This window comes from Equus przewalskii, chromosome X (genome assembly GCF_037783145.1).
Source record: "Equus przewalskii isolate Varuska chromosome X, EquPr2, whole genome shotgun sequence".
Classification (NCBI taxonomy): Eukaryota; Metazoa; Chordata; class Mammalia; order Perissodactyla; family Equidae; genus Equus; species Equus przewalskii.
Window position 1 is genome coordinate 94,754,918 of NC_091863.1, and position 16,187 is coordinate 94,771,104.

At 36.6% G+C, this 16,187-nt stretch overlaps 1 protein-coding gene across 16 annotated transcripts in view; it reads right to left on the bottom strand.

The window, feature by feature from the left end:
* Nucleotides 1-1,749: 1,749 nt before the first annotated feature.
* KLHL13 (kelch like family member 13) overlaps nt 1,750-16,187 on the bottom strand; it is a 398,101-nt gene continuing 383,663 nt past the window's right edge. For all 16 annotated transcript variants that reach the window (XM_070605998.1, XM_070605989.1, XM_070605997.1 and 13 more), the window contains 3 exons: nt 12,260-13,055; nt 5,593-5,706; nt 1,750-3,365 (listed from right to left, as the gene is read on the bottom strand). In XM_070605998.1, coding sequence (XP_070462099.1) covers nt 2,878-3,365; nt 5,593-5,706; nt 12,260-13,055 — 1,398 coding nt within the window. In that variant the 3' untranslated portion in view covers nt 1,750-2,877. The remainder of the gene's footprint in view (nt 3,366-5,592; nt 5,707-12,259; nt 13,056-16,187) is intronic.

The following is a 16,187-nucleotide window of genomic DNA, read 5'->3' on the forward strand; positions in this document are numbered from 1 at the left end:
TCTTGGGGGAAGGAAATACACGAAAGTCCTTGAAACGGAAAAAAACAAGTTCACATGGTCAAACTAATTAAATAAAACAGTACTTAATTGCCCGGCGGAGCACACTCTCAGGGGCTGATGTGAGGGAATTATTTTAGCAACTCCCAAAAAAACATTACATACTTATATATTTTTTAAGTCCCTAAAGTAATATTAGAGAGGAAAGAGCTTCAGGTCATAATTTCACTTTTCAGGGCAAAATCTGATTATCAGATTAATTTTTTAAAAGTCTAGAAATAGGCAAAGTAGATTTTTTTCTTCATCTTTCCCACTCTACCAAGCTCTCCAGGAAGGAACGTTATGAACCTTTTAAGATTTAATGTTTTCTATAACTCCTCTTTCAAGTAAACCAAGAACCTAAGAAAGGCAAATGTGAGAAATGTTCGTAACGCCAACCAATGCCTGGCAGCTATTTTTTATAAAGATAAATGTTAACTCATTGTGAAGTGCTGTTGTGTGCTGTTGGGATTGTTTAATAATAGCACTTGTGTGACATTAATTGCTGTTCTAAATAACTTACGGCGTGGATGCAGAAAAGGTAAGCTGTCAAACAGAACTGTGTGTGCCTGCTGTTATTCCTTGTGGCAAACTGCTAGCAGATCACCAACCCTATTTCCTCTTGTTCCTCGGCACACAGCTGTGTGATATTTTCCAGGCCCCTTTGTGTTTCTACGTGCCCACGGGACTGACCTCCGGCCAGTAGAACGTGGGTAGAGCGATGCATGCCTCTTTCCAGCCCTCACACCTGCAATGCTCCATTTTTCTTCTGCAGACTGATCGAAGAGGACTCTGAGGACCGAAGAGGCAGAAGAGGCCACAAGAGGGAAAGAAATCTTGCTGCTCGGAGGAGAGGCAGCTGACTAAGAACACCCACATTGGACTGTGGTAGGACCATTAGTCTGTCCTTTACACGCTCCTACTTTTAGGCAGGCGTTAATTATGTGCAAATGGCTAAATCTGCTCTGCCTGTAAGCAGAGAACATAAATCACTTGACCAGTTGCTCTGATTTAAGAATAACCTTGCCAAAGGGGGTCTTTCAAATTCATACCAGGCTTCTCCCAACATTCAAAAGTACCACTGATGGGAAAATTGCTTTCCTCCTTATGTTTTCTTCATTAAATCAAGACATAGGTAGTGACATCTACACTGCTAATTACCCACTGGCAAAGAAATATGATGACATGCTAGTTGTTTTGGAATAGCTCAAAATTTTTGGTTCAGATTTAATCTGGTCATTTGCAGATAAAGTAGGAAAGATCACACACATGGCCCTAACATAGTTCTCAAACACTCTTTTACAGAAACATTTTTCCTTTATAATCTTAAGTCAAGAACAAATCTCTTAGCTCATTTTACAAAATCCCTTCTCATTAGGCAAGATGAACCTTCTTGAAGATCGGGGAAACTGACCTCAGAAATTGAACTGCTCTTATGGCTTAGACATATCTGGCAGTTCTTCTGGGGGTATGAAGACGGGCCAGTTAGCGTCTTCCACGAACTAACTCCTCAAAGACAACCAGAAATGAGTTTTGACCAATGAGGTTACACCTGATCAGTTTCTTTGTTTCCTTGCGTGAAAGTCATTAATATTTGTTGATCCAAGCTGTTCAGTACTCTAAGCTCTGATCACTCACATCTTACCGTACCCAAACAAAAGATATAATAAAAGGAAGTCAAACTAGACAATAAGGAGATACCTCAGTCCAAAATCACATTAAATGTTTTTTTATTGAACAAAAAATGATAAAACATGGAAGTTGAATTCACTGAGCAAAAGCAGCTCACCAAGTGAAGCTGCTATACTTTGTGCTAAATAACCTTACGAACTGAGAGTATACAGAATACATAGAATATGTAAGTTACCTCAACAGCAAAGGAGAAGGTACAGATTATATTTGGGGAAGGTAAAATTTGGTCAAGTGACAAATTTAGTTGCTCAAAATTTCTAGCCCTTACCCACCTAAATTCAGTATGATTCCACATATGTGCATTCAGTATGTGCATACTGAATTCCCATTTTAATGGAAGCTGCTTTTTGGAAGAAATTTTTAAAAAACTTTTCACATCTATTTGACGTGGCACTCAATTTTTAAAATTTTGTATTTGATCTATGTATGTGTGTGTATATATTTACACACACTTTAAAAACCCCAAACCCTTGTTGATAAGTAGAGGAGTCATGCTGTTTTTTTTTTTAAATTAATATTGGTGAATTTCAGTTATCATTTCTCCTGTGTGTCTAAGAAACTTTATATGTTCTCAATGCACCCACACAGACAGGTGGGTTGACAGCTATGTCAAAAATACTTTGTGAAAAGAGGGAGGTAGCTCATGCGAGTTGGCAACCTTTTGTCTATTGTTTCCTGTTGGAGCAGGCTGCCTCCCTTTGACATCTTACAGTCAAAGACGAAAGGAAAACTTTTTACTTTGAAGCCTAGTTAGCACAGTCGTACATTTACTATAATCCACCTTCAACTTGGTTTATTGGGCTTTCTAATGTAAGATGACAAATACTTTACACCCAATACACAGCATAAAAAAGTACTGAAGAAACATTTTATAGACAATACCTTGGTTGGTTTTTTTTTTTTTCCGCATGTTGAACATCAGCTTCTATGGGATACATTTCCAGAATGGTTTTGTTACCACTTTATAAACACTCTAAGCCAAACAAACAGCACAAATAACATCAATTCATCTTTTTTCCAATATCTGTATCAATTACTGGAGGCTAATCCTAACATACACTACTTAAGGTGTGGGGAGGGGGGCAAAAGAAGAGAATCCATGACACATTGCAAAGATAGGACTACAGCATCTTAGTGGTAGGGATGATCTTAAGGTGCAGAAAGAGGGGACTCTCTAGAAGGTGATGGTGTGGTTTCTTCAGGTGGAAAAACCGTGAGTGTACAAGCTCGGATGCCGCCAAGGGACTCTGGGAGATCAAAAACCTTATGCCATTCATCTTTATCTGGATCATATTTCTGCACTATCTCTACCATACAACGATTATTCCAGGAATACCCACCAACCACGTAGATTTTATTTTCAAAGACAGCGACCCCAACATCACTCTGCCCTCTTAACATGGCAGCAATTGGGGTCCACTGGTCAAGGATAGGTGAGTAGTATTCACAGCTTAGGACATCATCATAATCACTCGTTCCTCTGAAGTGGTTGCCACCAATGACATAGAGCCTTTCTCCCACTGTACACATGCAATGCAGACCTCTGACGGTGGTCATCGGCGCCTTCTGGATCCATTTGTCAGTATCAGGGTCAAAGCACATGAGCTCCTTTTGGAAAGTGTCATGAGTAATTCCTCCTAAAGAATGAAAATAATAGGCATGAGGTAAACAGGTTATAAAAACGTAAAAGTAAATAAAAAGCTCTTTGTCATAGATAATTAACTTTTAGCCACATATTATGACATTTTATAGCTTATCAATAGTGTTCTTATAAATGCCTGCCTTCTATAAGTATTTTCACTGGATTAAAAGTGAACAAAATAACATTTTCATCTTTTTTTTTTTTTTTGCTTTTTCTCCCCAAATCCCCCCAGTACATAGCTGTATATTTTAGCTGTGGGTCCTTCTGGTTGTGAACTCAACCACTCGGCCACGGGGCCGGCCCCAACATTTTCATCTTAAAGAACAAAAATCTAGCTTATATTATTGCAATAACTTTCTCAAACAGAGACTCAGGGGATTTAAGAGGCTTTGCTAAATGAAAATATATTTTGGCTACTTTGGGAGTTGGGTCTACAGTAAATCTCAACTACAAAGCATCATTCTCTCGTACTGCGGGCACCCTCTGGATGCTGAGTGCAGGGCTAGGGCACTCTAAATTCTAGATGCCCATTTCCTCACTTGCCAAATAAGAGTATCTCCTCTAGTTATCTCATTAGGATTGCAACTGCGAAATGAAATAAATCAAAATGCTTTGAAAAAGTTGAAAGTATTATGCAAATGTACAAGCTTATAATAATATTCAGAATTGTTTTTATAGAGTTTTTGACGGGTGGGGTGAGGGTGAGCAATGTCATCTGCTATCAGCATGGACATTTAAAAAGCTAAAGAATTAGAATGCTGAATAAATATGGAATTCCGTATGTGCAGCAATTTGTTGCTGATCTATTGAGGCCGCTTCATCTACAAAGTGTACTCGTAAAACACATATAAATCAGTCTTGACAATGAAAGTATCAGACTATATGTTCTGCAGATTAGGGAGAGAGCTGATTGTCAGCCGTATCATTCAAAGCTCTACTATCTGGTATCCAGATGGCCATCACTGGTTTTTTTCCTGCTTTTTAGTATTTCTGTACTTTACAGAATGTCCAGAAAGCAAAACAGTGTTCTTTGGTTTGAAAATCAGCTATGGTTTCTATCCTACTCTTGATTGGGTAGGTCATTTGTGTAATATATGCTAGTTATGCCAAAGCACCACTAGAATAATTCAGAGGTCATTTTTTCCCCAGAGGATTGGAGCTCTCATTGTAATGGCATAGCAGCTACACACATAAAATAGCAGACAGTGTAAATCATTGATTAGTGGAGCATATGATTTCCTGGAAGGTTCTTTCAATATAAGACCTCCCATAGTTGCTCATAAATTTAACACCAGAAACCTGCCAATCACAAGCTGATAGGCCTTTCACTGATCCTTCTTGATTACAGATTTGATAAGGCAGTGTTCAGAGACTCAGACAACAAACATCACCTTAACGTCTTTGTTCTCTAATAACCTAACTGCTGGCCTAGCACTGGCAGACCCTCAAAAGGGGAAAAAAACCATCAAAGGCAGACTGTGTCAGGGCCAAATGATAAGAACCTGCCAACAAAGTAAAATTTCAATACCAGAGGTGAACATTACATTAAAATAAGACTCCTTTCTAAATTCTACAGAAGGATGATTTGAACACCACCAGTTTGAGAATGAAAGTTGTTAGTGGGACACTGTAAGCAAACCTCAAACATTCTGGAATTGTTTATTAGAAAAATACATGTGTATGTGGCCAAAATATAGGTAATCAACAGGGAATTATTCATGCAATGATACTATAGTAGAATCTTATTATAATGCTAAGGATAAAGGAGACACCTATTACAGGTTGCACTAAATGAGAGGATGAATATTATTATGTGTTATATGTAGAGCTTATATGTTATATAATGATATATCTCCTCATAGAGTTTAGATAAATTTTAAACCAAAATGAATTAAGAATTGCTGTAGAAAATATGAATAGTGATTATTAGAGGACAGAATATGGGGACTGAAAGGCAAGATAGAGAAGTGGAATGTTTTCCAATTTCTTCTAAGTTAAGTATTTACAGCAGGATTAGTTTGCCACTAGTCTTATGAACCTATAGAATACCAAAGGCATTCAGATGTAAATGTACACACACATTGTATCTTCCAAAATCAACATAAATTATATTTTGATTATCCACTTTTCTGGATTATTTTTATCAACACTATATGGAAAGATGGCGACATAGTTAAAAGTTTATGTATTATATTAATTGCATTTGTATTATAATTGTTTACCTGAAATATACATTACTCCTCCATACACTGTTCCAGCATGGCCATAATGGGGCTCACTCATTTTGGCAACATAGGTCCACTCATTTGTTCTTGGATTGTAACATTCTACTGTAGCTGTTGTTAAAAAAAAAAAAAAGGAAAGAAAGAATAGAGATGAAAATGATTTATAATTGCAAATGTAGCAATTATTTTTTCCTTTTAGGTGGAACAATAATAATATCCAAATAACCGAAACATATTTATTACAAGCATACCTTGTTTTATTGTACTGCTTTACTGTGTTCCACAGATACTTTGTTTTTCACAAGACCCTCTACCAGCAAAAAAAGATTAGGACTTGCTGAAGGCTCAGAGGATGGTTAGCATTTTTTAGCAATAAAGTGTTTTTAAATTAAGGTAAGTATATTTTTTTAGACATAATGCTATCACATACTTAATAGACGACAGTATAGTGTAAAGATAACTTTAATATGCACTGAGAAACCAAAAAATTCGTACACCTCGCTGTATTGCAATATTTGTTTTATTGCAGTGGTCAGGAACTGAACCCACAGTATCTCAGAGGTATGCCTGTATAGGTATGAGACATTCTTTGGGGGTCTCTTATATTAAGTATTGAGATTATATTAATAATATGAACCATTAATACATGTTACATTAGACTAGGCTAGATAATATAATAATCTAACAGATTTCTGTCACTGCAGAAATCGCTAGGATTGCTTTTCTTCTAGTATCTTGTTATATCTTCATAATTTGTCATTTCTCCCATTTCTTTGCTTTAAAAATGTGGGAAGAAAAGATGAAAAAATCACCAGGAAGAAAAAAAATTCAATTCTAGGTTGCCATGTTGATACGCCATATAGGAAAGAAGAGTTAATAGATATGAAGCAAAATCCTAAGTTGAGAATGAAGGTACACCAGTGCTTGGCATATATTCCGATGCCTATTGCTTTATTTCATACCCAGACTACAAAATAGACATTGACAATAATTTTTCTACATTTATACATTAAAGCAAAGAGTTTGTGCGTACCCAATACCATTGCAGCCAGTACTGCTCTTACTTGAAGATGACTGGCAGCACAAGATAAAGTTAAGGTTTTTATTAGGGGTACTTCCTCTCAGTAATAAATGCATCATCTTTAACACAAAGTACTTTGGAGAAGTGACCTCAACTTATTTAAATATCGATCTGTTATAACCTCAAGAATAACACAATGACAGATAGAAAGACAGATACAAAATGTGATCCTTTTTTAAAAGCCAGAAAGAAATAGGGCTGTTACGAGGACTCTGGCCAAAAGCACAAAGTCTAGATGGACTTGAAAAGTTTATACTATTTATTGCAGACACTGCCAGTTGCTAACCCATTTTCTTGTCTGCTCTAACCTTGCTTTTTTCTTACTAACAGAACCACAACACTGCTCAGGGAAGCACTATGCCAAACTCAAAATAAAATTCAAATTAGCTGGCGCCCTTAAGGCTGGAGTTGACCATATGATGTAGTTCTAGGAAATGAAATGAAAGCAGAAGCCTACTGAGCAGGGCTATTTGATGGAGCCACTGCAATAGGGTTTTGCTACTTGCAGCCAAATGCAATCTTAACCGATAAATCATCCTTTGAACAAGAATTTCCTATTAAAAAAATAATGTGAGAACAGACAAAACTAGAGAGAGAGATTAATTTTCTATTCTATTCAATAGTTTCACTTCATCAAATTCACTGTGAAGTACTTATATCTCCTCTAACAAAACACCTCTATTATACCACTTCTCATATCCTTTTACTCATTTCCTTTTCCACTTACTCTAGCTTTGAATTTTTAGTCTTATTTTAACGGCTTTTAGTATTCTCATTTTGATCTGCTCTCTTGTTAGTTCTGTTCATTGCTTCAGGCTTGGACTCTAACCAACTCTATTTCTTCTAAACCCTTCCACCAAGGAGCAAGATCCTGCAAAATCTTTCCCCCAAATAAAGGCTGTTTCCACAATTAATGACAAGCTAAAACTGCCACATACTCCAACACTGTTTTTGACTATTTCCAGTCACTGGATGTCCTCTTTGATGTGCATTTCCATTTGCCTTTAGCATGACTTTCACCTAATTGACAAGTAAAATCCTATGGAATGTACATCATGCTCTCTCTCTCTACACTTATAGAGGATCTGGTATATTGGTTGGTACTTGACATCAGCAAAGTCATGAATGGTAGCATTTTATCTGATAAAAGGAAGTAGTCTAATCACACATCCTATCAGTAAAAGGGTTTTAAAAGACTTCCAGAGGTCATCTTTTCTATCTATTTAAGGTCAAAGACACGTTTTACTATACTTCCATGCTTTTCTTAGTGAAGAACTCTACCTTAAACTTTGAAATTTCTAGAGTGAACAGTCATTCCTGATGCCTAATTCAATGTGTTCTGATGCAGTTTCCTCTTATTCTTTTTATAGTGGAGATAGAAGTACAATGGCTATTCACTCTTTATGATTATTAAAATTTTCCTATGTAGAAAGACAATGCTGTTCTTCTGTCAGTAAGTTAATCGCACGTTTTCCTAATAGGAGCTAATTACAAGAGTCCATCTATACTTTCTCATACAGGAGCCCCTAAGTGTAAGATGGCTATTAAGCACCAATAACATAATGACTATGTAATAGTTTGTCATCCCTGAACTTGTCTTCTTCCAGCTAAATAGTCCATCTCCTTTAGCTTTTCCCATTAATTTAATCTTTATTGTCAACCATTAGGCTTTCTCATGCAGAATCGTTGTTATTAGTAAAATCAATAGTATTTAGTTTTAAAATAGAATACATCTAATTAAAAAGTGTATAAACATGCCCTTATTTCTGTTCTCCATATTTACAAGGCAGCAAGATATAGGTTAGTGTCAACAATCTTGATGAGGGGGCAAGGGATGATACAAGACAAGGAGCTGGAGCCACGAAGCAGTGGTTCCATCATAGTCTATGAGAGGTGGGAATGGTAAGGAGGTAACTGAGAAAATCTAGACAAGGGTCAGGCAAACCACAGCCCATAAGCTGAATCCAGTATGCTGCCTGCTTTTGTATGCCCCACAAGATAAAAACAAGAATGGTTTTTACATTTTAAAGAGTTGGGAAAAAAATCAAAGGAAGACTATTTTGTGACATATGAAATTAAAACTTCAGTATTCATATATAAAGCTTTATTGGATGACAGCCTCACCCATTTGTGTATAAATTGTCTATAGCTGCTTTTGCAATACAACAGCAGAGTCGATTAGTTGTGACAGAGATCGTATGGCCTGCAAAGCTGAAAATATTTACTTTCTGGCCCTTTCCAGAAGTTTGCTGACCCCTATTCTAGAGAATCATCTTTAGTAGTCTGGCGGCCTACTAATTAGAGACAGTGTCCAATTTAAGAATTACACTTAGGTTGGTTATTTCACATATCTCATCAGGGATTCTTATTTTCTCAGATGATTCCAGTGGAGTCCAGAATTGGTCCCAAGGGATGATGTGGACCTTACTTGTTCTTTGAGATTAGGAAAGAGATTAGGCCTGAAGAAAACCATTGGGACAATGATGGCTCCCAGAGACGGGGGATGGTCTCTAGAATCCTAGAGTGCCAGCTGGTGATGTGTTGCTTAATGAAGAAAACTCCAAATCCATTAAAGGAGATGGAGGCATTTGAGGAATTTCAGTAATTTCATTGTACATTTATTTGGAAAAAACTAACATATTTTCCATAAGTTATTTCATTATCTGAAAGCTTGACTTATTAATGTTTAACTGAAGTGAGAGATATCTGAGCCATCGTATTTCTCTTCAATATACAAAACCTCAATGGAAGATCGATTTCTCATATGACATAATTTTGAAAGATGCCAGAAATAACTGACTCCTTTTTCACTTAAGTGACAGCTACTCTAAGCTTCCCCTAGTTTCCCATTGTACCGGTGTCAAAGGAAAGCAGCGTCTCTAAGGAATTATATTTCAGCAGTAAGCCAGGCTCACACACACATAAGTAGTATCTTTTTGATGTGGTATGGACATAGGTCCATACACTCCATGAAAGGATTTTAAAAGGCCAAATGCATTAAAGTGACCTAAAATGCCTTGCAAATGCTGCCACTGTTTTCTTTTCATAATTATATACAGGTCATGTTTATTGTGTGTATGACGAATAAACGATGTACTGGTACTAATGAACCTATTAAATTGTTAAATGACTGTCATGTCAATCCCCTTTTCCTGCCACCCATTCCTACCCTATGTCAACGTCATCAATTAAGAGGGGAATGTTAAGTTATTACAGCAGATGTTCGTGGGGCGGGGGGGGGAGGCGTCCATAAAAAAAAATGCTTGTGAGGCAGGAGAAATGTTAAAAACCCAGCCTCTGGTGGGAACATTCAGAAACAGAGGCAGGAGTTTCTTTAGAACCAAAGTCTGCTATTCTGCAAAAATAATGGGCCCAAGAAAATTGTAAAGGGCAAATGACACATCTACTTTTTTAATTTATGCTAAGAGAAACAATATCAAATAGAATTCAGAAGAACTCATTGATATTATTCTTTTGGGAGGTAATCAGGGCACGTTGCATCAGGTTCGGTCACCTCGATAACAAAATGTGACAAGATGGGATAATCTACTTCTTGTTCCCACTTGGGTATAAAATAGAAGGAACTCAAAGTGGGCGGGGTGGGTGAGGAAAAACATGAAGCCTCTTGCTTCTTGGTTTCATGTAATGACTTTTTTTGCCCTGAAGGTTCTCCTGGAATCAAAACTCTCTATATGAGCACACTTAAGTCAATCTCTTGATTTTTTTAAACTTCCAATATAGTATAAGAGCTGAGAGCAGTTCTTTTTGTTTCCAATAAATAGGTTATTCTCAAATCCATTAAACTACCTGTTATTTCTTAGGATACTGACAAAAAAGATTCTGATAATTACTCTGAATTTATCCAAAGCCCATGCCAATATTCCCTAGCATTATGGAGCCTGGAATACTGGTCAATCACAAGGACTCTATAACAGAGGATAAAAGAAGAGGGGTGAAAAAAAGGCCAAACTGTGATGGTGATAACAGATATGTAAGGCATGATACAAAATGAGGTCTTCCTGACTTCCTTTTTGGACAGCTATCTTATTCTAATTTTCTCTAAAATAACAGAAGTACACCTTCTGGTGTTAATTTATGCAGCCAAAGTATTGCTGTGTTAACTGTACTTGTGACCAATCTTAGATTAAGAGGACAAAAAAGTGACCATCACATAAAGTTTACCAGATCAGTTTACAGTGAAGAAAACTGGTAGTTCACCAAGAGAGAATGATCATTAAAATGAACACAGCCATGCAGCGCTTAATGACAGGGATACATTCTGAGAAATGCATCACTAGGTGATTTTGTCGTTGTGTGAATATCATAGAGTGTACTGAAGGGGAACAGAATTTGCCACCCCAAAATTGTCTCTTCAACATGAAGATTATTTTAGGCTGATTATTTTTAAAAAGCAAAAGACTGAGAAAGTTTGTTATCCCCTCCCCCAACTGCCTAAAAGAATCCCAACCAAAAAACCTGTCTCGGAAAGTAAGCTGCCCCGTTAGCATAACACGAGCTAGGTGGTGAACAGGGAGGAACCTAGAGAAGCCTGTGTGTTGGGCTCCCCTCTGTGTTCTTCTGTTTCTGTGTGGTAATACAAACACTTGTTTTCCAAATGTCTGCTCCTTTTTACCTACCTGTGAATTGCCTTCCCTCCCTTTGAAGTCCCTGACTCTCCCTACTGCCAACATTTTCTTTTGCCTTTAGCTGAAGCGGGTATTTAAGGTGAGGGGTTTGGCCATTCTGGTGAGTTACTCAGTTTTCCTGGGTTTCTCCCATGTATACATGTTATTAAACTTTTGTTTGCTTTTTTCCTGTTATTCTATCTCATGTCAGTTTAAGTCTTAGACCAGCCAGAAGGACCTAGAAGGGTAGAGGAAAGTTGCTTCCTCCCCTACAGTACTTACACAAACCTGGACGGTATAGCTTATTACACCTACTACACCCAGGCTATAGGCACTAATCTTATGGGACCACTGTCATGTATGTGGTCCATTGTTGACCGAAACATCGTTACTCGGCACATGACTGTAGTCACAGATCATAATATTCACAGTAAATAAACTTTGGGTAATAGAGAATTTTGCACATTTAATTGATAAGGAAAATTATTTTCCTTTGTAGCCTCTGATAGGTAACAGATCATGTAAAAGAAGAAACCACAAAAGTCAGTGCTCTGTAAGGAATGACTTTAACCTCCTTCGTAAAATACTGTGCGGGCTTTTAAAAATGCAAAATGAGGAAATACGCCAAACTTCTGTCCAAGATTCTATTAGAATTTAAATTAGCAGAATACACTCTGTATTTGAACCTTCAAGACGAAAACCATACATACTGCACAAATAAAATATTCTGCAACATAACGATGTATTTATAAGATATAATTTGTACCCCAGCCAACAATATATGCCCGGATAAGGCATACAGTTTGTCTCTGATATTTTCTAAGAAAAATAGTTTAAAATGAGACCCTAGTGACATTTTTTTGCCTTTAACTTTACAGAACTGCGTATTTTATGATTTAATAAGAATTTCGGGGTAAAGAAATTAGTCTCTATGCTTAACATAAATGTACACACTTACGCAGTTCACCAGCTGCGTTTCGCCCACCGACTGCATACAGATATCCTTTGAGGGCACTTAGGTGGAAGAAGGTGCGCTTTTCATTCAAAGATGCAACTTGCATCCATTTATTATATCGAGGATCAAATCTGAAGACAGTATCGACTGCCGTTTTTCCTTTTGTGTCATAATTACTCTGTCCACCAACGACATAGAGGAAATTTCCAATGACGGCAATGCCATGCTGGTACCTTGGGGCATCCATGGGGGCTAACGATTTCCACTCGTGGGCCTTTTCATCATACATGCGCAATTCCTTGCTGACAACTAGCTGCTGCCTCAGCACTCCTCCTAGTGTAACCAAGTGAGTGGTGTCAGACCGAATGGCAGTCCTGTCTGACTGCATAACTGGCTGCATATATGGCATCATTTGGTAATTGCTGGCTTCCAAAAGGAGATTCACACAAGTATTGTCAGTTCTCATGAAATCCACGGTTTGCACGTAATTAATGAGCTCCTGCGGTGTCATCAGTGGAAATCGTATGTTCTTCATTAACTTGGCAGCAAAGTCCATCCGAGGCTCTTCTAGGCGTAGCCAGCGACAGGTAGCCTTAAAGAGCTCAAGTTCAGTGCAATGTTTAAGGCTATTACTGGAAAGCACGAAGGCAAGACGTTCAAAAGGGAGTTTCAAGAACTCCCCGGTGCTGAGCAACGCAGGAAAATTCTTCAAGACGAAACTGTTAACATATTTATCCACTTCTGTCAGATTGTAGGTGTTGGCAATCCGCCCAACTTCGACACAGTTGTCTAAAGTGACCTATTAAGCCAATAAAACAAAATTAAAACACAACTACTTTCATGACACTCACATCTGGATAACATAAATACCTGTTCTAGAATAAGAGCCAATTATACTTTTTACTGCCCATATAGATGCAAATAAAGATTCTTATCTAAATACATTAATGATCTAAAGAGAATTCACAAACCCCCTTTACCTAATCCAGTAGAAAGGTGACTAAAAGAAAATGATCATTCAAAGTCAGTGGGTTAGAAGTTACTCTAAGAAACAGTAATAATAACTTGACTACGGCCAAAATAATTACCTTTCTCTCCTCAAAAATATGTCTCCACTCCCTCCCCCAATACTAATAGAATTCCGGCCAGATGGAAATTTTGGATAAATAGAAGGTTATTTTATCTCAATCCACTTTTCAGTTACGATTCTTAAAGTTACCTCGGCCAGCATATCCACTGACAGAAAAGCTTACACCAGATCCCTAGATTTCTCTTTCATGTAAACAGACATCATTCATCACTATGATTCCTTTTGAGTCCTTGAAAGTCATTGCTTATAGTGAAGATAATTTAATAGGATAATTCCTAGGGTGAAGTTATTTTCCACATTATTTATCTGGAAATATAAGCAAGGGAATCACTTTCTTGAGGGTTGAAACGGATGTGTCTACATCAAATTACTCGTGTAGTTTAGTTTCTGGTATGTATGATGACGGCTTGCAATGAAGTCTTCCTTAGCCACTCCTTTACTCTCAGCGTGTTCTAGCTTTGCCTGGAGTCAAAATGAGCCCAGAAAAATTTCCCCAGCACAGAGCAAAATATACCAAAAATGGAAACCAAGAAAAGGAGAGAAGCTATGGAGAGGCCCCTCTTCAGAAGGAAGTCTTTTCAATGCTCTAATAACTGACTGGTCAAAAGTGGAAATAGGAAAATCATATCACCAAATGTCACGCAAGGAAGAATACACAAAAACAAGCCTACCATACAAGTGTGTGTGTGTGGGTGTGTGTATACAAACACAGAGACAGGTCACAAGCAAAGGACTCAAATGTTTTTTCTTTATTTTGTCAGAGTGTGTGTTCACAAATGTCACATAAACCTTATTGACGCAAATGTATTGTTAACAGATTGGCAGATGGTTAAGAGAAAACTGGCTAATCCTTCTACTATCCTTTTATTTAAAAGCTGAAAGGAGACAAAAATCATTACTCCTCTGCATAAAATAACAGCCCAGTGAAGCTATAATGCCATCGAAAGCTCGAAGGTTAGCATGCACACACACACAGCTATTTTCATAGGTCTAGTAGTCAAGAAGAATTTGAACTCTTTAAGCACCTGATTTGCTTTACAAAAATCATCAAAAGATTTTAAATGTTTATTATACTTAATAGCTATATATTTTAAAAAAGCCTAACACAAATTGTAGCACAAAAGAACTAGGAAAAATAAATTAACAAATTATGGGCCTTTTGAAAATACACAGTTTAACACTGTTCAATACCTTGGATTTTTAATGTGGTGAATAAAAGTACATTTTAATACAATTTTAGGAGGGGCAGGTTGGTGTCTCATAAAATTTGAAGTTATGCAAATGAAGTTACAGTCAATACCTAATTGCTCCAATCACCCTGGGTGGAAGGGACTCCTATCTGGGGTGAAGGATGCACTTTCTGAGCTAAGACATAGTCCTTCCCCAGAGCAGGCTAATTTTCCCTTTTGAATATGTTTGCTAGTATAGATAAGCAAAAGTTGAGGACAACACAAATATAATTCCCAAGTATGCAGATTCTCATCATTATTGATATGATTAAAAACAACAAGGAATGGGTACTTTAAATGGGCAAAATGATACCATCAGTTGTTAGTCACCAAATTTAAATCTAAATTTACAGCATATAAAATAAGCCAAGATTAAAGATTAGAAACCAAACTGTATAATTTAGCTCATGTATAACAGCTATATACATAACAAAGGTTAAATACTATGATTATCAGCAATATGAAAATTAAACATGCCATGATAGTTACAACTAAAAATAGAATACCAGTGGAATTAACATAGCAAATTGCTAGAATTTTATTAGTTTTCAAATGAGACTCAGATAAGAAAAATATGGAATAGGAAATGAATTTTTATGAAGTACATTTAATCAAAGCTAAAAAATTAATTGTAGACTATAGGGATTATAGCAGCAAAGTCTAGAATAACAGGAAACAATATAAGCAGATCAAAAATGATGGAATAATGGTAAACAATTTTTGGAAAAATAGAGGATTTTTCAATTATGGTTCACTTCAATCCATTCTCAGTCATGATTCTTAAAAGTGCTTCACCTAGCAGATCCCCCAAATTTAGCCTTACACTTTAGAAAGTGTTAAATAATGCATATGAGCAATAACATAACACAGAATGCAATTTCTGTAAATAATAAAATACATTACATTTTGAAAATATTAAATCTGAATTTAAAGCTTATTTAAAAACAAAACGAACACAACTCGTAAGTAGAAAGAACTCCAATTTCATCTGAACATATAACCTGGCCAAAATTCCAAAGAGGAGTTACTACGGAAGTTAATGCAAATAATTCTATTAGTGTTTTAAAGGACAGAAAAGAAAAAAGGGCGAAATTTCTCAACCACTTATGAGAACCAATAAAATAGTTTTTAAAATAATTAAGTGTACGTTTAGTTTCTTTGATATAAATTACTATAAATAATTCTATTATAATCAAACAGCCTTCACGGTTATCCTAAAGGCAGTTCCAAGCATCATAATTTTCAGTGGTATTCTCATTACCAGACTGGTACTCACTGCTGCTTTAGGAAATCATTCAAATCACACCCGATGCACGCAAACACTGTCATTAACATAATTTGATATTTTAATGACAGGTTTCAACAGAAATCTGTGATGTTATCTTGTTGAAGATCAGTGTCTTATGCAAATAAATTCCCATTTAGGAAAAAAAAAACAAAAGCAAATGAGTATCTGTTTTTGTACTCTTAAGGGAAATGCTGGCAAATTTGGGGGGACTCCTCAGACATTTAACGTATCAAATTCTTCTTGGTACTATCTAGTTTATTAAAATGACAGCCTGTCTTCAAGCACAACCAATGCAGAGAGAGAAAGCATGTCCAGAGAAAAAGA